Source organism: Balaenoptera ricei, chromosome 10 (assembly GCF_028023285.1).
Source record: "Balaenoptera ricei isolate mBalRic1 chromosome 10, mBalRic1.hap2, whole genome shotgun sequence".
Lineage (NCBI taxonomy): Eukaryota > Metazoa > Chordata > Mammalia > Artiodactyla > Balaenopteridae > Balaenoptera > Balaenoptera ricei.
The window spans coordinates 54,177,337-54,201,816 of NC_082648.1; the positions used below are offsets into that span (position 1 = coordinate 54,177,337).

A 24,480-nucleotide genomic window follows, 5' to 3' on the forward strand; every position below is an offset into this window, starting at 1 on the left:
CCCACCCCTCTTTGTGGTCACAAAGCCCCGAGCTGATCTCCCTGTGCTATGCTGCTGCTTCCCACTAGCTGTTTTACATTCGGTAGTGTATATATGTCCATGCCTCTCTCTCACTTCGTCCCAGTTTACCCTTCCCCCTCCCCATGTCCTCAAGTCCATTCTCTATGTCTACGTCTTTATTCCTGCCCTGCCACTAGGTTCATCAGTACCATTTTTTTTAAAATTCCATATATATGCGTTAGCATACGGTATTTGTTTTTCTCTTTCTGACTTAACTTCACTCTGTATGACAGACTCTAGGTCCATCCACCTCACTACAAATAACTCAATTTCATTTCTTTTTATGGCTGAGTAATATTCCATTGTATATATGTGCCACTTGAAGATGCAGAGAAGTTTTTAATGTTTCTTTCCTAGAGCTGTTAAATGACTTGAGCGGGTACCCATAGACGACACGGATCAAAAACTTTTTCAGTAGCCTTTTTATCTATGACAAGTTGTTTCCTGGGAGACTTGCAGTATTTTTTACTTTTTGTAAGAAAGATCCACTGACTATCAATTCAGGGATTAAAAAAAATCATTGTTGTGTGGAAGTATTTTAAAATATCATATAGCTATCTCCTTTGCCTTTGTTTTATTGTACATAGCTTTTCAGCTAGGCAAATAAATTCATCTGTGAGGGGTTTGTTGTGCTATTTACTTATCTGATTACTTTCTTCCAATGTCTACCTCTTTCTGCAGTCACATATTTCCAACCCACTCTACACCTCGTAAACTCTTTGAGCTTTGATAATTTCTCTATCAAACACTATCACACTCTAACTGGTATGATAGTTACTGAGTAATTAGCTTATGGGATTAAAATGCTGAAGCACTTTACTGTATGCTGAGTCAGTTAGGGTCCCCTTTTTGTTAGTTCTTAATTATGGGGCAGGAGGAAAAGATGTGGTTCTCATTTTATTCCCATCTATCCATTATCTGTAGGATCAGAATTTATTCATATGGTCATCCCAAGGATGGCACACTGTTGAAATAATAATAGCTACACTTAAAATCCAATATTCATGGAGTGCTTGCAATGGACAGGCATGGTTCTAAGCACTCTAGATGTAAAGTTAACTCATTTAGTCCTCACCATCATCCTATGAGGTAGGTACTGTTATCATCCCCATTTTATAGATGTGGGCACTGAGGCACAGAGAAGTTAAGTAAATTGCCCCAAATCACCCAGTTAGTAAGTGGAAAGGCCTGATTTTGAACCTAGGTACCTTGGCTCTATAATCTGTGCTTTTAATAATGTGAATCTATTGCTTACAAATGGCTCCTGTTTATGAAGTTCAGGGATCTATGAATCAGACTGGTAGAATTTTAAATGTTTCATAGTCTTTGCTTATTATAATTACACATGTTTTGAGCGTGCAGCTTGTTAAACGAAAGGAGAGGCAACCAACATGTATACAACATCAAGTACCTGCAGTGCCGTCATTGTGTTAGGAAGTTTAAACACATCATCTCATTTGATTCTCCCCACAACCCTGTGAATTAGGTAGGATTATTCTCCCTGTCTTTTCAAGTGAGAAAACTACCCCAGGAAGGCTAATTAGCTAGTTCAGTGTCTCACAGCTAATGAGTAGCGGAGCTGGGACTTAATCCTGGATCTTTCTGACTGTAATCAGTCAGACTCCAGGGCCTGTGATCTTGTCCACAAACTTTCCATTGGAAAAATCGTAAACAGTATGCAGGTGATCTCCAGCTTATGTGTACCTGAGTAACATATGTGCCTTGTGTGTGGTTATCCACGGGACCCTTCCCATCACCCTGCTTCTGCAACGTGAAATTTCCTCCTTTGCTCATACCAGAGGTACGTTTGGAACATGTAAGCTGTAGACCATCTCCTTAGCCCCACTGGCATCTCCTTCACATGTCCTTTCTTCTCTGACCTGACTGCCTTGGTTCCCTCCCTCGTTGCCTCATGCCTGGCACTGTCCTCCCTGGCCTCCCCATCGTACCCCGAACTCGCCACGCCACCTCCCGGGCAACCTTGCCAAGGGCATGTCTGTTCCCACACTCCATATTAAAGGCCTTTCAGTGCCTCTTGTCCTGAGGGGCCCCGGCAGGCAGGGGAGGCCTTTGCGATCTGCTCTCTGCACCTCTCTGCCCTCAGCTCTCCCTGGCGCCCCCAGCTATGCAGCCGCTCCCATGCTGGTGGTGGGGACCTACGTGCAGTTCCCCGCCCCGGTAGTGCCTTCTGTCTCCTGTATCCACATCTTTGGGATGCTTTTTCCACCTTGTCAACCTGCAGAATATTTTTCAAAACTCATCTTAGGCATTACTTCTCTTCCTCACTCTTCCTGCCGCTCGCAGGATAAACTTAATAACCACTTTATTTATGCCCACATGCTACTCGGTATTTTTCATTGACACGTCAGCCGTTTATTTCATTTATTTATTTGCATGATTGTGGCAGTGGGATTTGAACAGCACTCCAGAGCATGGAATTTTCCCATCATCATATTGTTTTTGGATGGCTCTATGGGAATCCCCTAACCTTAGTGTATGCCAAAGAGCATGTCTTATGATTGGTGGGCAAATAGAGTTATCCTGCTATAAGAAGAATGTCATAATAGATAAAACAAATACACAGGTCTCTTTGCTTTGGGTTATTCTTTCCCCCTCTAGAAGAAGGATTAAAGTCTCACCTGTCTCACAGGATGGGAGGTGACAGATTCTTTATTTACATGTTGAACCAAATACAAGAAACAGGGTGTAATTTCCAACTAGCAGCAGTGTCCTGAGAAGGGCTGAAAAGACTACCTGTGAAAATATCCTGTGGACTGATGAAATATGCAGTTAAAGTTTTTGCATATTTAATCTTTCACTTCTACTATGGTTTGGTTTCAGTCTGTCGATGCCACTGCAGTTTGAAGGTCCAGAGAAACAGATTCCCTCTAGGGAATAATTGTACTTGGGCACCCAATTTCCTGTTTATAATTTCTGATCAGTGATCGGTATTCTGATGTGTAGAATGTGTCACATGGAAACAATACAGATGCCACAGGTGGGGCTCTGAGTCAGGGGAGCAGCATAGCAAAGATGGGAACTCATCCTAGAATAAGTACCTTTACATTGCCCTTCGAATTTTTTAAATCTTTTCTCTGCCTAAAACAGGCTGTACTGTGAGTGTATCATAGGATTTTGATTTTTGTTGGTTGCTAACTCGGTCGATTTGATGGCAGGAGAAAACATGTCTTGTTGTGCCTGCAGCATGTACCTGATAGCATGGGTGTCCTAAACAGTTCCTTTTTCTGTCCTTTATCTAGGCAGATAGAATGTTGTGAAACAGCAGATGAATTCTATAGCACCATGGGGCGCCTTACCCAGGATATGCTGGAGAATGATCTTCTGGAAAGCCATGAACTCATGCAGGTGAGTGGGCAGTGCCACCCCCCTTGGCTCGGGGGACCCTGGTACCGTGGGAACAAGCAGTGCCAGAGCAGCGGTCTTGGGAAATGTATTTGCCCAGCCCTCAGATGTAGTTTTACAAATGACCAAGAGTCTATATATAATTTGTAAAGAATCTAACTGTGTCACAAGAGGAAGGAAGAAATGGATATTTGTTACGGCTTTCGTTCCAACTGTGTTGCTTAAAAATCATAACGTGCAATACAAAAACAAACCAAAAAACCACCAGACCTCCTCCCTCACCCCCAGATCACCAGGTATTTGTTCTGAATCTGATTCTTAGCCGTAAAGGGAGACTTGTGGGGAGAAATAATTATTTCTGGGAAGGGATTATTGAGGATAAAAAAGGAGATTATTCTAATCAGCATTTTGGTTTATTTGTTTTGCCCACATTTGCAACTCATGTTATTACATATGAATCATAAATTTCAAAATGGAAGACTTGAAGGGTTTTGTCATTTTTCTGGCATGTTGCTGTATCTCAAGATTACATTCGCCAAATCATTAAAATTGGCAGTGAGTATAGAAGAGATAGCAGATTTGTGAACATGCTCTCTTCCATTAGGCTCTGTAACATGATTTTTCTGCAGTCTCCTCCCGCTTCTGACCACTGCTTCTCTTCCTAGTTCTTCCTTCCTCCTGCCCACTGACCAACAGTTGGTCTTGTCCAAGGTTGTCCTTGGGCCTTAGTTCCTTCTTTCTCTGTGTTTTCTCTCTCCTTTTTTTTTTTGGTGTCAGCTTTCATGTTGGGTTCCATGCCTGCGGTCATTTTTGGGTGGTGGAACCCAGTCAACAGGTTAGAAAACAAAGACTCAGGCCCTGATTTAGGACTTGTCAAGTGAAGAGGTTCCACTCCTTTGCTTGTATCCTGCTACCTCCAGCTCTTTCTCAGAATCCCTCACTTTTAGCAGACAGCTGCCTGATTCATTGAGAATACTGACAACCTGGTATAACTTCCCTGAACATTCATATTTTGTATTTCACGTTTTCTTTGCATTGTCATCTGGTCTTTCTTCTTTCCTGTCTGTCTCAGAGGTGGAACGCTCTATCTGCCCCTGACCTCTGTGTTCTGCTTTCAACTCCTCTCACACATCCTGGGCTGTTGCTTCATCGCTCATTCTGTCTCTTAGAGGGAAGTGCCTTTTATTGAACATTGTTGTGGATGTGAGGTCCCAGCTTGGCATTTTCCACATGTGAGATCCTTTACATCCTACAGAATTGCCTGGTTCACGTGCCCCAAGCGGGACTGTGAGATCTCATCCCTTCTCCCTCACTCATGAAACTACCGTGACTACTCACTGCCTACAACACAAAGCATGGATTTCTCAGCTTATCATCCGGTGCTCTTGACTGTCTGGCATTAAACCATCTTTTCAGCCATAGTTCCTATTCCTCCCTTTTGTACCCTTGACCTCGTCTAGTCAAGTCACACTGTCTTCCGTGTTCCCAGAAATGCCTGGGAATATGCCTGCTCTATACCTTTGCTCTCTCGGTTCAGTCTTTCTCTTCTCCCTTCACGTGTTTGAGGCCTGCCTCCTTGTGAAAGTTCCAGTTCAGATGGCATCTTCTTCGTGAAACGTTCTGATAGTCTCAACTGAAAGCGTCTCCTTCTTTGACTCACCATATTTTCCTAGTACCTCTTTTGTGAGCCTTCATTACATTCTACCTTGATTTGAGGCTGTATCTTATTTCCTCAGGGATATTGTAAGTTCCTTGAGGACAGGGGCTGTGCTTTGCTCATAACACAGAGCACTTTGCCTTTTACTGGTACTGCACAGTAAATGTATTAATTCATTAAGCAAATATCTACTGAGAGTCTGCAACTAGTTTTCTACCTTCTCTTTCTCAGTAAATGTTTGCTGAATTAAACCACACTCGGAGATGATGGCCCTCCTTCTAGGGTCCCTCTGCCCTAATACAGTCCTCACTTTGCTCACAGAGCATTCGTCCACACTTACTGCTTTGGTCATTTTATTGTTCTTCATAAAACCTTCTGTGCTTCCTTGTTATTAACTGCAGTAAATAAAATGTTTTGGCCTAGTTTTCTAGGCCCTGTATTAACTTCTCCAAATATTAATTGAGCATCTCTCTCTGTCAGAAGGCTTTCTTGAGGGAATTAATATCTGGTTTTACCTTTCAAGATGGATAGGAGTAGGTCGGGCTGTGTGTGTGCGTGTGTGTGTGTCTGTGTGTGTGTGTGTGTGTGCATGGGTGCATGCACGTGTGGGGTGTGTGGGTGTATATGTTTGAGGCAGTGGTGCAGAGCAGAGAGGCAGTTCATGGCTGAGGGAACAGCATGAGCCAAGGCATTGGCAATGAAAACCTTTATGGTGTGGGAAGGAAGCTACAGGAGTTTGGTATACAGGGATGGCTCGTGGGAGACCGCTCCCCATGGTAAGGAGTGTGGACTTGATCCTGGAGGTCAGTGGTTGTGAGGTTGTGTTTGCTGGAGTTCTTGGGCCTCTGTGGAACCTTTGGAAAGGGAAGAAGAAGCGCTGTGGGCCTGAGAGGTTTTAGGAAGAAGAGGGAAGTGGTCTCAATTGTGTCTGATGTCGACTACAGGGGCAGCTCTGTGAAGGGTGGACTTGAAGGGGTCACCGTGGGGAGGCAGTGAAGGGTAGAAGCAAGAATGGAACAGAGGCAGTACTTAGAAGATGAAGTTGACAGGACTTGGCCGTGGGAAGTGGACATGGGGTGAGGGAGAAAGACAGGGAGAGCCAAGGACAGCCCCCAGGTTTCTGGCTTAGGAAGAAGAGGGAAAGTTCACGGGGGGAGGAAGGTGGATTTGTCTTCACACTGGTTGCATTGGAGGTATTCTGTGGTTGCCCCATTTCTTACCTATGCAGAGGCGCTCCCCACTACTTCACAGCCAGGACCTATTGCACTGGCCATAGCTCTGTCCCCACCCAGTCCTCTGTGGGCCCTGCTCATCCCCATGACAGGGCTTGTGGTTCCCTCTGACACCCTATCTGGGCAAATCCTTTCTGTCTACTGGATCCCACTCAGTCTGTTCTCCCCTCCCCTCAGGCTCTGTCATCTCAGCCCTCGTTGATGATACCTCTTCCCTACTCCTTCAGTACTTCAGATTGTCAGCGATTGACTTAATGTTCATTACAAATTATTTTATATTGTTTGGTATTTTTTCAAATATGTTAATCTTATCTAGCAAGTTCCTTAATGATAAGGGCCTTGTACTACTCTGTATCCCCATAACATCTAATGTAGTGCTAAGAATCCACCTGGTTGCTCAATGCATACACAGAGTTATAGAACATTAGAACTCGAGGCAGTGGTTTTCAAACTTGACTGTGTATAAGCAGCATGTCAAGAGTGAATTAAAAGGCAGATATTTGGCCCGTGGGTGGTTCTGATGCAAGTGGCTTTGAGCTGACACTTAGACAAACACTGGTTTGAAAGAAGCTTAACGGTCCACTAACCTAATTCTGTCATTTTACAGAGAAGAAACTAAGACATGGAGAGTGAGCATCTTGCCATATTCTTAGGTTGTCTAGTGGCAGACCCAGGACTGGGGCCCAAGCTCGACACCTGGCCAAGTGCTTCTCCTCACCACCCAACACAGGGCTTCCACCTCATTGAAAACATGACTTTCTAAAAGCTGAAATCCCTTTTAGAAGAATGAGCAACGTTTTATCTCACCTACAGTTTAAACATTGCCAGAAGGAATGATAGATATGTTGAGGTACTCCATCTTTGTCCTTTAGGAATTTCCAGTCTTAAGTATCAGGAGAAAGGAGCACCCCTTCTTTTTTTTTTTTTTTTTAAAGGAATTCCTTTTATTTTTATTTTTTTATTATTTATTTATTTATTTTTGGCTGTGTTAGGTCTTTGTTTCCGTGCGAGGGCTTTCTCCAGTTGCGGCAAGTGGGGGCCACTCTTCATCGCGGTGCGCGGGCCTCTCATTATCGCGGCCTCTCTTGTTGCGGAGCACAGGCTCCAGACGCGCAGGCTCAGTAGTTGTGGCTCACGGGCCCAGCTGCTCCGCGGCATGTGGGATCTTCCCAGACCAGGGCTCGAACCCGTGTCCCCTGCATTGGCAGGCAGACTCTCAACCACTGCGCCACCAGGGAAGCCCCAGCACCCCTTCTTTACTCTGCTTTAAGAGAATCCTGGAAGGAAAAATGTAGGCTGTGGCTTGATTGATTAGAATTCCATTTTAGTAGCATTTCTCCTGCCGAGGAAAACATCTGGTGAAGATGAATTGAGCCTAATTTTGTACAATTTATGTTTTCATGTTTCTTTTAAAGCATGTCAATAATGAAAAAGAGAAATATAGTTCCTTTTCAGCAGTGCCTAAATATAAATGTCTATTTAAATGTGTGTTGGTAGTTTGGGCAGTAAATAGGCTTGTTGGTTTTCCTTGACATTGTAGAGTATTAAGGAGAGAAATGCTGAATGTCATTTCAAGCACTGTCTTTTCTGTACTCTTAAAAAAAATTAATTCAATGGCTGTGATCCAATTATGGTAGACTTTAAGTCTGTCAGCAAACCTGAAATGACTCCAGATGAAAAATTTGGACTGCATACAATATCTTTATTTCCGAGCTGAAGAGATGAAAACGTTCTCCCTGCTTGGTCTTCCGTATTTTTTTCAGTTCTAGGTGCCATACGCAAAATAATCTACTGGGTTTTTTCTCCCTGCAAATTGCATCACTCTTTTATTTTACTAGTAATGGCCATTTAAAAAAAACAATAATGTTAGAAAAAGATATTGGGAGAATGCTGATGAAATGTATATGGATTTCAGTAAGACTTTTGACAAAGTCTCTCATGAATTCTTTAAGAGTAATATAGAGAAAAGTTAGTTAGATGCTGTTTACTAGATGGGTTTTAGGTGCTTAGGAAAACCTAGCCCAAAGTGGTTGTCAATAATTTACTATTACCTGCGGGGAGCTTTCATGTGCCATGAGGCAGGACCTGCCCTTGGACTGTTCCCTTTTTTCTATCAGTGATGAAGTAGAAATTACATGGATGTGAATGCTTGTCCAGTAGAAGGTTACTGTTTGATTAGTTAGTGCTGTCAAAAATGAAACCGTCTGCCTTGCAGAATTGTGTGTGCCCGTAACTGAAAGTGTTTAAGCGATGCCTTTATGACCATCTGTTGGAGATGCTTTAGAGGGAACTCCTGCTTGGGAGGGAGGTTGAACTAAATTATGTTTAAATTTCTTTCTAACCCTAAGACCCTATTCATGTACTATACTTTGGCTCTAAGATGATTAGTAAAATTCCTTTCTTGAAATCTGTTGTAAATCTCTGATTTACACAGTTGGAAATCTACAGCTTCTCAGGTATCCTGAGGACTGTGGTCGTGTGTGTGGTGTACCTTCATGGGATAAACATGCCTGCCGACATGTGAGACCTTTAAATAAGTGAGTGAATATATGCAAAGTACTATAAGCACATTTGTTTCAGGAACACCGATGTATGCTTTGAAGGGCTAACTAAAAGTAAATTATAGAGAAAGAAAGACCAGGAATAGAGAATGCAGCTCAGTGGAGCCAGTGTTCTTTTTGGTCCAATGTCTTTAGCTGAGTCGCCCTTGAAGGAGCTTGGTAAGACCCCAGACTATTTACCCTGGAGCAGGATGGGACAGAGTAGGGGCAAGATGTACTTCCCTTTCTTTCTTTTTTTTCTTTTAATATTTATTGGAGTATAGTTTATTTACAGTGTTGTGTTAGTTTCAGGTGTACAGCAAAGTGAATCTGTTATACATATACATATATCCACTCTTTTTTAGATTCTTTTCCCATATAGGCCATTACAGAGTATTGAGTAGAGTTTCCCATGCTATACAGTAGGTCCTTATTAGCCCTTTCTTTTCTTATACACTTCCTTCATGAGGCTGGACAAAGGAGTTTTCTGATAACTTTTAATAAAACTGGCAAAAATAAAACACAAGTGAATCTTCAGCTAGACATCCCACTAATTGTCTCCAATGAGACATCTTACTTTGTTTGTAGAGAATTTTGAAATTCCTAGCATTAATAATTTCATCTTTTAAACTTGAATCCAGATGGTGTGGGTTTCTCTTTTATTGAGATATGATTGGCATATAACATTACATTAGTTTCAGGTATACAACATAATGATTCGAAATTTGTATATATTGTGAAATGATCACAATAAGTCCCGTCAACACCCATCACCACACACAGTTACAATTTTTTTTTTCTTGTGATGAGAACTTTTAAGATCTACTCTCTTAGCAACTTTCAAATACGCAATATAGTATCATTAACTATAGTCACCGTGCTATTCATTGCATGGTATGGGTTTCTTGAAATCTGAACCAGGTTTCTAAATTGTTAAGGAAGAAAAATCTCATGAGGGAGGGACAGGCTGACTCTTGGCCCAGCAGTGGGACCAACATTTGATGTGTCAGAGACTGACGCTGCTGTACTGAGGCCCAAGTAGAGGTGCCATGCTCTGGACTTAAAGCTGGGGTGCTGAGGTTTTCACATCTCTCCATTTCCCCCAAAAGGGTATGTGGAGTTAAGACAGGTCACAGGAGCAAGGAGGGAAGAATTCCATACTGGCAGTAAAGCAGCTTCTCGGGCTGGTAAACTTTGTGGGATCAAAAAATGTGAGAGTGTACTCTGACCATGTTATTAATGAAATTATATGACGTATTTCAGGCATACAGAATGTATTAAAATAATATAACAAAACTTACACACCTACGACCCAACTTAAATAAAACATTAACAACACAGGTGAACACCCTCATACCCTTCTCTCTGATCCCGCCACCCCCTCTCCTCTCAGAGGTAACCAGCATCCTGAGTTCCATGCCTTCATTTTTTCAGGTGAGAAAAAGGAGGCCTGGAGAGGTTGGGAACCAGCTTAGTCTCACACTCCAGACTAGTGGGAACCACAGGGTGCCTTCTGCTTCTTCCCAGTGGGGAACAGTTCACTATTAGTAAATTTGTACTGCTTCTCAGCCTTTGGGGTACACAGATCTTCCTGGACTTACCATGGGGTTACATCCAGATAAACCCTTCATAAGTTGAAAATGCATTTAATATACCTAACCTACCAAACATCACAGCTCAGCCTGGCCTGCCTTAAACATGCCCAGAACACTTACATTAGCCTACAGTTGGGCAAAATCATCTGACACGAAGCCTATTTTATATGAAGAGTTGAATGACTCATGTAATTCATTGCACACTGAACTGCAAGTGAAAAACAGAACGGTTGTCTGGGTCCAGAATGGTTGTAAATGTATTGGTTGTTTGCCCTCGTGATCACGTGGCTGATGGGGAGCTGCCTTGTCCAGCATCACGAGAGAGGACCTATGGCGTATCGTAAACCCAGGAAAAGTTCCAAATTCTAAATTCGAAGAAGGGTTTCTACTGAATGTGTATCACTTTCGCACCTTCGTAAAGTGGAAAAAATCATTTAAGTTGAACCGTTGTAAGTCAGGGACTGTCTGTAATCAAGTATGTGTGAGATAATATGACTTGGAGATGACTTTTTGTGGTAACTTTGCATAATAAGCAATGGAGAATCAAAGGGAAGGAATTTTAGTCAACACTTCCTCGTTTGGAATCTTGGGATGTTACACTAAGGTGTAAGCGGATACCACAGAAGTTTGGGGACAGTCAGATGTGCAGACTGTTTAGAATCGAAATTATGGTGGACTGTCCCGGTGGTGGCTCTGAGTTATGGGGTGAGGCTGCAGTGCTAGGAAGCCCCTTTCAGAGCCCTCCTTTTCCTACCTGTGCAGATATTAGACATCTCCTAAGCCTTCAGGAAAACAGTCCTGCTGAAATGAAAAATACCACTTCAAAATATTGTCCTAGAAAAGTGTTATCAGGACATTTGAATGGCTTCCTGGAAGAAATGAAAGTTAATGTGGTTAATATACATTTTCTGGTGAATAAGAACCTGAAAGATTGAAGAAATATGTTTGGAGCAGTTAAATTTTTCATAAAATTAAGAGAACAAGCAAGATGATTTTCCTCCTGCTGGTAGAATGGTATATAATCTTAAAATCCTGGAGGAAGCACAGGTGCTTTTCCCATTTTTATTTATAGATTTTTAACAGCCTATGCTTTACACCCTGTCACTTTTTTTCTTTTTTCTTTAAAAATAACAGTTAACAATTTTCACCTAGAATTGACTCACAGACATTTGAAAAGGTGGTATCTTTGGAGAAAGCTTGCAGGTGATCACAAGATTGTCCCCCAGACGTAATTGTATCCGGAAGGCTGACATTTAATGCCTATAACGATCATCAAGCAAAGGTTTGAAAAACGAGTGGTACATATGAAGAAGATTGATGGGTTCACTGTGAAAGAAGTAATAGGGAGCTGTGAATTTCTGAATTAACCCATCTATCAAATGAGCAAGAGAACGTCAGACTGTCCCCATTTGCCCACCCATGTTCACCAGTTGGAGTGCCCAGTCCCAGCTGGGTTGATTTGGGGACTAGCTGTTGTTTTATCAGTATTCTTTTTTTAATTTATTTTTTTTTATAATATCAGTATTCTTTTGTCTTTCTCTAAAACGATATTGAAGTATATTCTCTCCACCTGCTGTGTAAGGAGCAGTATCTACCTCTTCACACCCAAATCATAGAACTTTAATGTCTTTGCAGGATTGATAAGAGTTGTTTAAGGCCACCAGTTCAGACTTGGCATTTTTGTTCTTGTTTTCCAGACTGTGTATTCTATGGCTCCATTCCCTTTTCCACAGTTGGCAGAGCTGAGGGAAAAATACACCTACAACATTACACCATTCCCAGCCACAATTAAGCCCACCTCAGTTTCTGGGTAAGGTCCTTTTTTTTTTTCCTTGTTGTTTTCATGATGGAAGACTTAATACCTTAATTTGTTATTAATATTTGTTAAACCCCAGAAATACATTTGAAGTAGTTTGGTGCTTGAAATCTGAATATCTCTTTCCCAAAAGTTTTGATTTAAATTCAAGAGGGAGATTTTTGAAAGTGTACTTTCCAAAGAAGGTTGGAACATAAACTAAAGGGATATTTAGCAACCCCACAACTTATTTAAAAATATCAAATATTAAAAATCTCAGTAATTAAAAAAGGGTAGATTCAAAAAAGTGTAGGCAGATGAGCTAGTTTAGACCAGAAATTGACAAATATATATATATACATACACACACACACACACAGGAATTTAATATATGAAAATGTAAATCAACACTGAAAAGATATACTATTTAGTAAATGGTGCTGGGCCAATGAGACTCAATCTGGAAAGAAATAAAGTTAGAGTCATACTTTATACCATACATCAGGATAAACTCCATAGAGATGAGACAGTTAAATGGAAAAAACTGAAATAATAAGCAGAAGAAAATGTGGAAGGATATCTTTAGTTCTTTGGAATTGGGAAGGCCTTAATAACTGACTCAAAAAAAACAATAAAGGAAAAAAAATTAAGTACTTTAAAAATAATTTTCTGCATGACTAAAACCAAAACAGAGCAAAAGAAAACCTTCATAAGCAAACACAAAAATATTTGTGAAAAAATATTTGTAACTGATTCCTCTCATATATAAAGTTCTTAGAAGTCAATAAGAAAATGACCACCGTCTGAAAAATGATGAAAGTATGGGAATAGGCAGTTTACGTAAAAGGCAACTTCACTTGGACTAAGAGAAATGCAGCTTAAAGCAAGATTGAGATTCTGTTTTTTTCACCTATCAGGTTGACAAAAATTCAAAAGGTTGATGTGTTCTCTGTTGATAAGGCTATGGGGAAACAGGCACACTTACACTTTGCTCATGAGAGGTTAATTACCATGGGATTTGGGGCAGGCAATTTGAGCATATTTCCCCAAATTACTATTGCATATATCCTTTGACCCAGCAATTCTACCTTTCTGAATTATCCAACAAATATATTTGTACACATGCAAAACACAGTATGTATAAGGTTATTTATTGCAGTGTTGTTTATAATAGTTTAATATTGGAAACCACTTGAGTGTGCATCATTTAGCAGCCTGGTTCTATAACGTGGGCTACATACGTACAATACAGTACACACATACAGTACAGTGCAGCCATTAAGAAAAGGATGAGGAGGAAGCTCTGTGTGAATATGGAGAGATTTTTTTTTTAGGTGAATAAAAGCAAGGTGCAGGAGAGTATACTTATATATAGCATGCTAATACTTATGAATAAGAGGAGAAAAGTAAGACTGTATAGTCATATTTGCTTATTTAACTGATAAGGAAGCTGAAGAATACATCAGAAACTAGTAACAGTGGTCACCTGTGGGGATTAAGTGGGGCAAGAACAGGGTAGAAGTTGGACAGGGATGGGAGATGGACTTTATGTATATATAAATTATATAAGTATAATATATAATTATATAAATATAATATAAATATGTTATAGAAATTTATATAATTTATATATATGTCATTTAAGTCATGTGGCTATATTACTTATTTAAAAATAATACCACTTTTTGAAAAAAATATTCCTTTTTCTTTTATGTTTTCCAAGACGACGTGGTAAGGTCAGAGACAGCGATGAAGAGAATGACCCAGACGATGAAGATGCTATTGCTAATGCAGTGGGGTGTCTCGGACCTTTTAGTGGGCTCCTGGCACCTGAACTGCAGAAGTACCAAAAGCAAGTTAAAGGTAAAGAGGTGGCGTCTATTAGATACTCACAATGTGTTGGTTCACTATAGCAAGGGTAGTATTATTGTGTCCTATAAATGCCTGTTGTTTCCTGCACTGATTACCACTATTAAAGGTCTCTATTAAAAGTAACTTCTGTGGGGGCTTCCCTGGTGGTGCAGTGGTTGGGAGTCTGCCTGCCAGTGCGGGGGATGCGGGTTCGAGCCCTGGTCTGGGAAGATCCCGCATGCCACGGAGCGGCCGGACCTGTGAGCCACAATTGCTGAACCTGCGTGTCTGGAGCTTGTGCTCCGCGGCAGGAGAGGCCGCGATAGTGTGAGGCCGGCGCACTGCGATGAGGAGTGGCCCCCGCTTGCGGTAACTAGAGAAAGCCCTTGCACAGAGGCGAAGACCCAACACAGCCATAGATAAATAGATAAATAAATAAATAAATGAATGGATCATCACGTTAAAAAAAAAAAAAGTAACTTCTCTGTTACTTTATCATTTAGGAGGATCTCTCTGTTATGTGTTACATGCATAATACATATTTCTTTTTCTTTATGATTCGTTTTGCCTCCCACTCGTCTGATTTAACGTTGTGTGCTCAGTTCCTTAGCACCGAGCCTGGCATATAATAGATGCTTACTACATTCTGTTTGAGTTAAATTGTGAATTCATTATAGACTGGCTTCTTTTCCACTATAGAAATACTCTCTAAAGCCAAAATATTATGGTACCTCTACTTGAATTTCAGTGACCAGAAACTCATTATCTCATAAGACATTCTGCTAATTCCTCTGCTTAGCCCAGGGTTTCTAGTTTTGAAGAGATAAACTCCACTTACTGGTTCTATTAATAGTTCTTCTCTTCAGAACTAAACAGAACAAGTCTGCTCCCTCTTCTGCTGGATGTTTCTTTGAATCTCGACGACAGTCATCACGGCCCCCAAAAGTTTCTTCATGGTCCAAATTCAGAATTTCTCAAAGATACGTCTTCCAGAACTTCTAATGTTCTATAAATTCACCTCTAAATGTCCTGCAGTTTGATAGTATCCCTCTTAAAAAGTGGTGCTCTGAATTGAATGTCATGCTATGTTTGTTTTTTTTCTTGCAGAAAATAGATCGGACATTATTCATGTAGTGAACTCTTTTGAAGCAGTTCGTGCTTCCCCCACTATGATCTTTCCTATCTTTGGTGGCAGCTCTTCCTTTATGACATTTATTCTAGTTTGAAGACCATTCTCCTTGCTGAAAGAGGACAGAAACAAAAGATGTCAGGCACCTCTGCATTCTCTTTGCCATCTGCTAGCTTTATACTGCCTTCTCAAAGTCATGGGGCTATTTTCTTGTTTTTGTTCCTCTTGCTTGCTTTTTGTTTGTTTGTTTTGCTGTTGTTGTTTTGGTCGTGGTAGTTTTGAGTATGTTCTGCAAGCCTTAGCTTGTTTTGAGTTTTAACCTGCTTAATGTTCGGTTCATGTCATTTTGTGTGTGTGTTCTTGGTATGTACTCCCCTGTCATCTTTTTAAATGACTTTAAAAAATCTGAACTCAACAAGAGTTCTATTGCTTTTGTAATGGTTTCTATCTCCTCTTTAGTTGCCTGATTTTTAGCTTTTGGTTTCTAGCCACGGGATCAATAAGTATTTTAACTCTAACGTTTTTGAATCTGCTTTCTGTCATCTGGGTCTATGTTCCATTTTTTCCCCCCTGTTATTCTTTCTGTGCAATTATAGGCTCTGGGATGACATGGTCATTTTCACCTAAATTTCATCCTTAGTCTTTCTCGTTGGTTTTACTTTAGTTAGATTAGAGGTCCTCTTTTAATTTTCTTCTTCTTAGAGAAGTATTTTCAATAAAAAAGAAAGTTTACCAGATGTTCAGTCTTTATCTGAATAACACTTTCAGCAGATGTTAGGATACTTGAAATCCCCTACTAATCTTTTTTTTTAAGCTTGTCCCCAGGCAAGTTTTACATATCGTGTTAGAAAAGCCTCATTTTATCCCCTGTTTACCTGTGTGGCATGTGAGTGTATTTTCACACTGTACTTATTTCTGTTTCTTGGAGGTAATCTCAAATTTATTTAAGGGATAAATCTACTAGTTGTTGGTGTTAACAGGAGCAAAAACCACATCAGAGATAACACACATAGTAGACAGTCAGGAAATGCTTGTTAAATGAATAAAAACATTCATTTCTAGTGATACCATGATCTAAAGTCTTGATAATCTTATAGAATGTCTTGCTGGTTTTTTTTTTTTAATTAATTAATTTATTTATTTATGGCTGTGTTGGGTCTTCGTTTCTGTGCAAGGGCTTTCTCTAGTTGCGGCGAGTGGGGGCCACTGTTTATCTCGGTGCGCGGGCCTCTCACTGTTGCGGCCTCTCTTGTTGCGGAACACAGGCTCCAGATGTGCAGGCTCAGTAGTTGTGGCTCACGGGTCTAGTTGCTCCGCAGCATGTGGGATCTTCCCAGACCAGGGCTCGAACCCGTGTCCCCTGCATTGGCAGGCAGATTCTCAACCACTGCGCCACCAGGGAAGCCCCTATCTTGCTGTTTTTAACTTAAGAAAAACTCACTTTTAATGACTGACTAAACCCTACAGTGTAAAATTTACAAATTTATAGTTGTGAGTCCTCATGCAGTTAGTTATATGGAACCTTGTAAATCCTCATGCAGTTATATGGAAATCTGTACCCTGACTTTAGACAGCTAGAGTTATATTTTTCTAAGGGAATTTTAGAAAATGACAGTGATTTTTATCTGGAAACAGCCGACCTTATGTCCATATAATGAACAAAGGGGTAATAAAATCAAACAATGAACCCACACAGCTCGTTTCAGACTCACAGTTAGCCTAATAAGAAAATGCAGAAATATTTTCAGGACCAAATAAAAACAAGTACTAGACAAATTGTACTGTACATGTTTTTTGTGGTTCAGAATTTCCTGGAGGTAAAGATACTACCCCAGGTTATATAGTGTAATCAATTCCCAGTTAGTCCCGTTCTCCTCCAGTGATACTGTCTCCTTGTCTCTATTCCGTGGAATATAGAACCAAATGGGGACCAGAATCTGAGATCCAATAACATTGCGGAGCTGAGTCCAGGAGCGATCAATTCCTGCCGAAGTGAATACCACGCAGCTTTTAACAGTATGATGATGGAACGCATGACCACAGATATCAACGCGCTGAAGCAGCAATATTCTCGGATTAAAAAGAAGCAGCAGCAGCAGGTTCATCAGGTGTATATCAGGGCAGGTAATGTACTTCTTTGTTTGAGTCAATTTCAGCTCCGTGTCAACTTGTGAAAGGAAGACCGAGTATTCCCAGGATGGCCTGGGAATTACTGCTCACTCTGGCTCGGCATCCACCAACACAGCTGGCAGGAGACAATAACATCTTTATCTTCTCACTTTTTATTTTATCTTATCAGGCTCTAAATAAGAGAAAGGTCCCAAGGACCAGGCAGTTGATGGTATTCAATACCTCTTTACTCTGTATGCTTGTGGAGAAGGCTTTACAAATGATTAGAATGTTGCAAAGTCATGCAGTCCTTGGATTTGAGACATTTTGGAGCTATTGCCTCCTAAATTTCAGGCATTTGGAAGTAGAATTTAGTCATCTGTGTACTGGTAAATAATATTACTACCAGTCATTTAGGTAGTAATATAACAGATGTTGTGATCAGAGGAAAAGGAAAAAGCCATTACTGTGCCTCACTGGTGGGTTAGCAGTGTCTTGGGAGTCTGCTGAGAAGAACACAGTTGTACTGCAGTTGGAAATGCTCTTTTCCAAGGATTGCCAGGCTTCTTTTTTCCTTTAAATTCCTAAAATCCCAATGAAAAATCTGATTTATTGTTTAATATATGCTGATTCGGGAATTGGTTTGTCTTATTTTAAGTGAAATCCTAATGAAAATGATGCCAATCCAGGATTAACCAAGATATAAATTTGACATGTGTTTAAGAGGCTTGTGAGCATGTGACTGATCTTGCATAAAAACTGAATTTACCTTTCACTTGTTGGGGAGGAGCAGGCAACTTCTTAAAGATTCTTACTTTATCCTGAATCATTAAAAAAGCAATCACAAAAGGAACTAACAACTATAACACTTTAATTTTCAAAACATTGGCACATACATGTCCTCATTTGTCCTTAAATCTATGAGAAAGGCAAGGGCAGATATTCCTATATCCTTTTAAAAAATGAGGAAATGGTAATTCAGGAAGGCTTAGCAACTGTCTAGGATTATATAACTATAGTGAGTGGTCAGACCAGGGCTAGAACCCCCATGTTCTGATTCTTTATGCAGTTCTTTTCCAACCACTTTCAGAAGATTTAGGTGGAATGGTGAACAATTGCCATTGGGTACTAAATCAACCCAGTGTCTGTACTCTAGTCAGGGGTCAGCAAACTATGGTTTGTAGGTCAAATTCTGCTCACTGCCTGTTTTTATAAATAAAGTTTTATTGAAACACAGGCATGCCCATTTGTCTACATATTGTCTATGACTGCTTTTGCACTACAGTGGCTACAATATTTATAGTCTGGTCCTTTACAGGAAAAGTTTGCTGACCCCCTACTCTAGATCAGGGTTTATGTGGTTATTTTTAGGGAGAGATTGCTGCTCAAGGGCAGAGTTTGAGAGCATTGTTTCTCAAACTTTAGTGTGAATACGCATCACTTGGGGATGTGTCAAAATGAAGAATCTGCTTCAGTAGCTGTGGGTGGGACTGAGATTATGCATTTCCAATAAGCCTCCAGGCGATGCCACTGCTGCTGGATGGGGATTGCACTTTGAGTAGCGGGGTTTTAGAGGAGATGGTGTAGGATAGGATCAGCAGCACAGGCGGAGAGATTGAACTTGAGCTAGAGGCAGAAGTCCTCAGCTTCTGAGATTTAAAGGAAGGTGGTAAGGATGGTGGTTGAGGTACCAGCTTCCTAGGTTAGGGAGGACAGGAAGTTAAGGCTTTTCAGTCCTGATAGCTTCTGTTTTTATGAAGAAATTGGAGGAAAAGTTGTTTGGGAGTAAGTTGAAGTTTGGGTGGGAGCTTAAAGAAAGTAACGAAGATTTGGATCGGCCATCGGAAGCAATGGGAGAGGGAAAGTTTGTTCAGCGGCACTGCGGACCTAACAAAAATAGGAAGTTATGAATTTAAGGGATATCAATCCACATGGCTGTGTGACTTCCTCCCATCTGCACCCCCATCCCCAGCAGCTATTAGCAGCTCCTATTTTGGAAAGGAGAATGTGAATTGTGGATCTAGAGTGGAGTTTTGCCAGGCATGTGTGATAAAGTCATAGGGATGCCTGGATGTGTGGTTATTGGTGAGGTGTGGTCCAAGGGAACCACCGTGCATCTAGCAGGGTAGGGGTGTAAGTGAGCCGAGGAGACAGTGAGAGGTTATGAGAAGATTGAGGGATCAAGGAACGGAAATCTTTATGGTTTAGTACCAGGTATAGTTACATCGAGAGTCTGAGAGCTGGAAGAGTCAAAGAGAGGAATATGAGAGTTAAATATTTTTCACATGAGGCAGATCTGTGTGATGAGGTTTAGGATGGAACTGGGCAGGTGGAGGATGGGTCAGTCACCGAGGCAGTAAAGTAACCGAGGTAGGTAAGAGGACATAGAGTGAAGAGGAAACAGGTGTCAGAATTCCAGTGAAGATGGGACTGTGACCAGAGGTAGATGGATAGGAGCAGTCGAGAAGCACAGACGGGAGTTCAGCCGCGTGACCTAGATGTCAGGAGGAAGGCTGTTCGCACAAAGACGGCGGGCGTCTTCTCTTGATACTTCTGCCTGAAGCTGTTGTCCCTGGGGCCGTGAGTGTTGAAACTTCATTGGAAATAGGGGCTCGGTCATAGCCACAGGATGAGGATAGTAATACTGTTAACAGTGCCTTCCAGGAGAACACAGCTTTTGGTGCTTTCCTGTTTTCAATTTGCTTTCAAAGTCAATTGAGGACACAGGAGTGGAACTAGGGCCAGGCACTAGATAGCTGTGATGTCACTGCATTTTTACCACCTTCTTGTCACTTCTCTCATTCTGCTGTCTCTCAGTAATATGCAGTGTGTTGTTTTCCTACCTCTCAGAAGCTGACAGCTGGTAATCTATATGGTCATAGTGTTTGATCTGTTATTTAAAAAAAAAAAATCTTCAGTTTTCCTAGATACAAGACCTCCGAGGTTGCTTCTCAGGCACAAGGCTCTCTGTAAAAAACATTAGGGAGACTGGGCTCTAATTAGTAACAAGGGATCAGAGTCTGTTCCTTTTTGTATCCTCAGCCCCTTGTCTCCTCCTCTTTGAAGAGGAGGGAATCCGTACCCCAGGCTCTAGGATCGAATTCAGTTTCTGCTGCCTTCAGTTGCATGACTCTGCCAAGAGCTGGGAAATATGTGGGCAGGGTCTGGGGACAACCTGTGTGTGACTCCTGTTCTGTGATGGATGTCTTTCTCTGTGGTACCTTTCACACGACCTTTCAACATTTCTTTCAGACAAAGGGCCAGTGACCAGCATTCTCCCATCTCAGGTAAACAACTCTCCAGTTATAAACCACCTTCTTTTAGGAAAGAAGATGAAAACGTCAAACAGAGCTGCCAAGAATGCTGTCATCCACATCCCTGGTCACACAGGAGGCAAAATATCTCCTGTCCCCTATGAAGACCTTAGGACCAAGCTCAATTCTCCATGGCGAACTCACATCCGGGTCCACAAAAAGAACACGGCGAGGACCAAGAGTCAGCTGGGCTGTGGGGACACCGTCGGGCTGATAGAAGAGCAGAATGAGGGCTGCAAGACTCACAACCTGGGGGCAGTGCAGGCATTTTCCTCCGATTGTGCGGGGGCAGCTCAAAGGGAAGGTGGCAGCTCTGACGGCGGCACTGGGAGGACCATCGAAGGGCAGTCTCCAGAGCCGCTGTTTGGGGATGCTGATGCCGATGTGTCTGTGGTCCAGGTGAAGTTAGAAGCCTTGGAACTGAACCCAAGGGCTGCTGCTGCTGAAACTGAGCCCAAGGTGCCCTGCCAGCAGCACATCCCGGAGCCGCCAGATGCACCCGGAGGAAACAAGGCCCCTGGCAAGTCTCCCCAAGGCAGCCACCCGAAAACTCCCATCTTTAGCCCCTTTCCCAGCGTCAAGCCACTGCGGAAGTCAGCCGCTGCCAGGAATTTGGGATTATATGGTCCTACAGAAAGAACCCCAACTGTGCACTTTCCTTACATGAGCAGGAGCTTCAGCAAGTCCAGCGGTGGAAACAGCGGTACTAAGAAACGGTGACATCTCTCAGCAACTGTGTATCCACATTCCCCTCTTCATAGTGGCAGAAGGGTTCCAGCCGGATGGCTCCAAGAGAGCTTGACGAAGAGATAGGTTCAGAGATGAGCAACGGTCCATAAAAATGGGAATTGGAAATTTTATAATGGGTGCTAGAATAGGGATGTCTTCCGATCATCGATACCGTGGGTTCTTGTGGCAAAATAAATATTGTGGTTTTAAAGTGTGACGTTTTCCCAACTTTTCATTGTGAGCTGTTTAGAAAAGACTTTGCATCTAGGCTGTTAACCCCTCTTCCTTCCTCCTGTTCTGAGGGCCTTCAGGGTGCCTGTGACAACCCCCCCACCCAACCTTCCAGTTCTCTGGGTGTTGTTAATACTCAAGCATGCACACAGTAGCTTGCTAGAACAGCAACTGTAAAAAGAAAGTAAGTTTCTTAGTTGCAAAGAACTTCCCAATTTCCCTCTTCATGCCCCGCTGGGGGGAATGCTTGTATGTGTGAGTTTTCCTTCAGTAGTTTCTTTCAGCCAGTCTCAAAACTGGTTTTTATTCTTGTGCTAAAATGCAGGAGAAAAATCTAGATAGCCTTTCTTTCACTTTCTATTTCTACCTGCAAAAGGAAGAAAACCTTTATCTGTTGAAATGTAGCTTGATCATCAGCTGGAAGATCTTCTGCAGAGGACACAAATGGGTTATGCATTAAGCAGTTGCTCTCAACAGCTCGCTGATTCCACTGAGCTTTCCTCGAGCTTCATGGTCGCCTCTTAAGGAGAGTTTTGGTCCTCAGTGGTGGGATGACCAATGGGCTCTACACAGAGCTTGTCTGGCCTCCACCAAGCAGCTCATTTACCTACCAGCTCTCCACTGCAGATGCAAGAAGCCTCTGCTCAAAAGCCAGAACATTGCACCTGCAACTCTGTTACTTGAATTTTGTGCTTTTTTTTTGGGTGGGAGTACTTTGTTGAGTACTTTCTTACTTGAACACTGCCTTTCCCTGGAGAAGACCCCAGTGCTTTCTAGCTCTGTCTCACCCATTCCTCCCCAGAGACAGCACCTGTTATCTCCACCATGCAGATGGGAACTCTGAGCCACACAGAGGTGAAGTAGTACTTCAGATACTCAAGGTAAATACTCCCGGTACTCAATGTGACTCAGGCACATTGCCTCCAGTGCAATAGGTGGGTTTTATGCTCCTTGTACCCACATGCATTGGCTACAGAGGTTCTAGAAACCAAGACTGGGAAGCTATTCACTGCACTCCCTCCTGACTCAAAGGACCTTTCTCCAGATGGTACAGAGTCCTGTGATGGCATTTCATAAAACCAGCTTTGACCTTCTTATCCAAAAAGGTAGTTCATTTTAAAAATGCTTCATGCAGCTGTCATTTTGGCTGGACAAAAGGCTCACTCCTCAATCCCCTTCTCCCACCAACATTAGAAGATAGACTTGGCATTTTTATCCTCGTTCCCTGGAAGACCTCGGCTAGGCTTGCCGGCATTTTGATGATGCAGTCAGTATTCATTTGAGCTAATTGGATTGCTAATTCTGAAACCAAAGCTATAGTTTTAGAAAGAGTTTTTACTATGAGAGGCACTAATTTTTATAATAAAATAGGGAATGTGGTTGTGTGGGCTTTTTTGCACAGAAAACACAGGAATGATATATACAGGAATGAGAAGAGTTATCCCTTTTGTGGTATTTTTACCCTCCAAGAACTGAAGATGGAAAATATGACTAATAAGTTATTGCAGTTTTGGTCTTGCAGGAGAATTCTGTGCCATCTGAAGTTAGCCTGCAGCTTCTTAAAAAGCAGCCACTCCCACAGCCTGTGTCTTGGGAAGGGTGTAGGTGGAGAGTCGGGATTACTTTGCATACCACCCCCAGGACAAGACCCACTGCATTTTCCAAAGTTAAGCCAGTGATTCGATTTTCTTCCATCTGCTGAACTTTACATTCCACCTTATATTCTTCTCTCCTCCCCCTTCCCAAGTGAGTCAGAATAGTCTTGTTCCCCTTGAGGGATGTCTGACTTGAATAGAGAATTTTTCTTTTCTCTCTTGAGTCAGCTCCCAGCTCCCGGAGGGTCTGGGTTTGGGGAGGTGGGTAATGGGGTGGAGGGCACTTACTGCAGTTCTTAGGCTTGTGCCATCGCTGTCTGCCACCTGTCTTAGGGTTAGTAGCGCATGCTGTACCTGTTTCCTGGGGTTGGTCTTCCTGAGAAAAGAATGGATGTGATGGCACACGGTTTGGGATAAGTATTTGTTGAATGAATGAATAAACTACTGAAAGGATAATAGTCCTTTGAGGTAAAAATGACCTCATCAGGATTTCAAAACCTGACAGATTCCTGCTAAAGCACTGTGTCCTGTTAAAGTGCATGCATTGTACCATGTAATCGCCATGTGTATCGGTCAACTTGTGAGCTTTGCCTACTTTAGAAAATAAAGAATCTGCAGTAGCCTGTAGCACACAGCATGTACGAAGAGACCAGTATGGACTTTTATCTTCTTTGTATTGGACACTGTATGCCAGCACCAGAAGTACTTACCAAGTAGCGATTTCTTTATTTTTAGATATGTCTGTACCCCATCAGCACTTAGGCCGGAGCCGACTCCTGATGTCTCTGCACCTCAGTTCTCTTACAAAAGCCTCCAGATAATTTAAACCTAGTTTGTAATGTCAACCTATGGGGCTGTAACTGTTTGGAATATTGTATTCCCTTTATCAGTCTCTCTTGTTCTGAAGAACTGTACTGATTACAAAGATATATGCATAAAGATTTTCATTGTTGTAGCTGTTGTGATGTTGTTTATCTGAGCGCCTGCATAGAACGCTGTTGTGACTTTCCCCACCCCCTTCTCTTACCCTGTCAGCTTTACCCCACCTTGGTCGCGTGAACCAAGAGAACAGCCCAATAAACTCCATCTCCGCCGGTCTAATCACTGGGTTGCAGAGTGGCCCATGACCTGCCAAGAACTTGGCAGAATGGCGGGTTCCCGAATATGAGTAAAAGAGTTTATTCAGGAATGTGTGTATGTGTGTGTGAATGTATGTGTGTGTATAAAAATAACCTGTGGATCTGTCATTTTTCTTTGTTTTAATAAAATAGAACAATAAG

General features: G+C 41.9%; 1 protein-coding gene across 4 annotated transcripts in view; it reads left to right on the forward strand.

The window, feature by feature from the left end:
- TBC1D30 (TBC1 domain family member 30) overlaps positions 1 to 24,265 on the forward strand; it is an 87,437-nt gene extending 63,172 nt beyond the window's left edge. For 2 of the 4 annotated variants that reach the window (XM_059936413.1, XM_059936415.1), the window contains 5 exons: positions 3,321 to 3,426; positions 12,145 to 12,257; positions 13,966 to 14,105; positions 17,140 to 17,346; positions 20,584 to 24,265. In XM_059936413.1, coding sequence (XP_059792396.1) covers positions 3,321 to 3,426; positions 12,145 to 12,257; positions 13,966 to 14,105; positions 17,140 to 17,346; positions 20,584 to 21,365 — 1,348 coding nt within the window. In that variant the 3' untranslated portion in view covers positions 21,366 to 24,265. The remainder of the gene's footprint in view (positions 1 to 3,320; positions 3,427 to 12,144; positions 12,258 to 13,965; positions 14,106 to 17,139; positions 17,347 to 20,583) is intronic. The other 2 variants (XM_059936414.1, XM_059936417.1) reach the window with 1 other exon arrangement.
- The last annotated feature ends 215 nt before the right edge of the window (positions 24,266 to 24,480 follow it).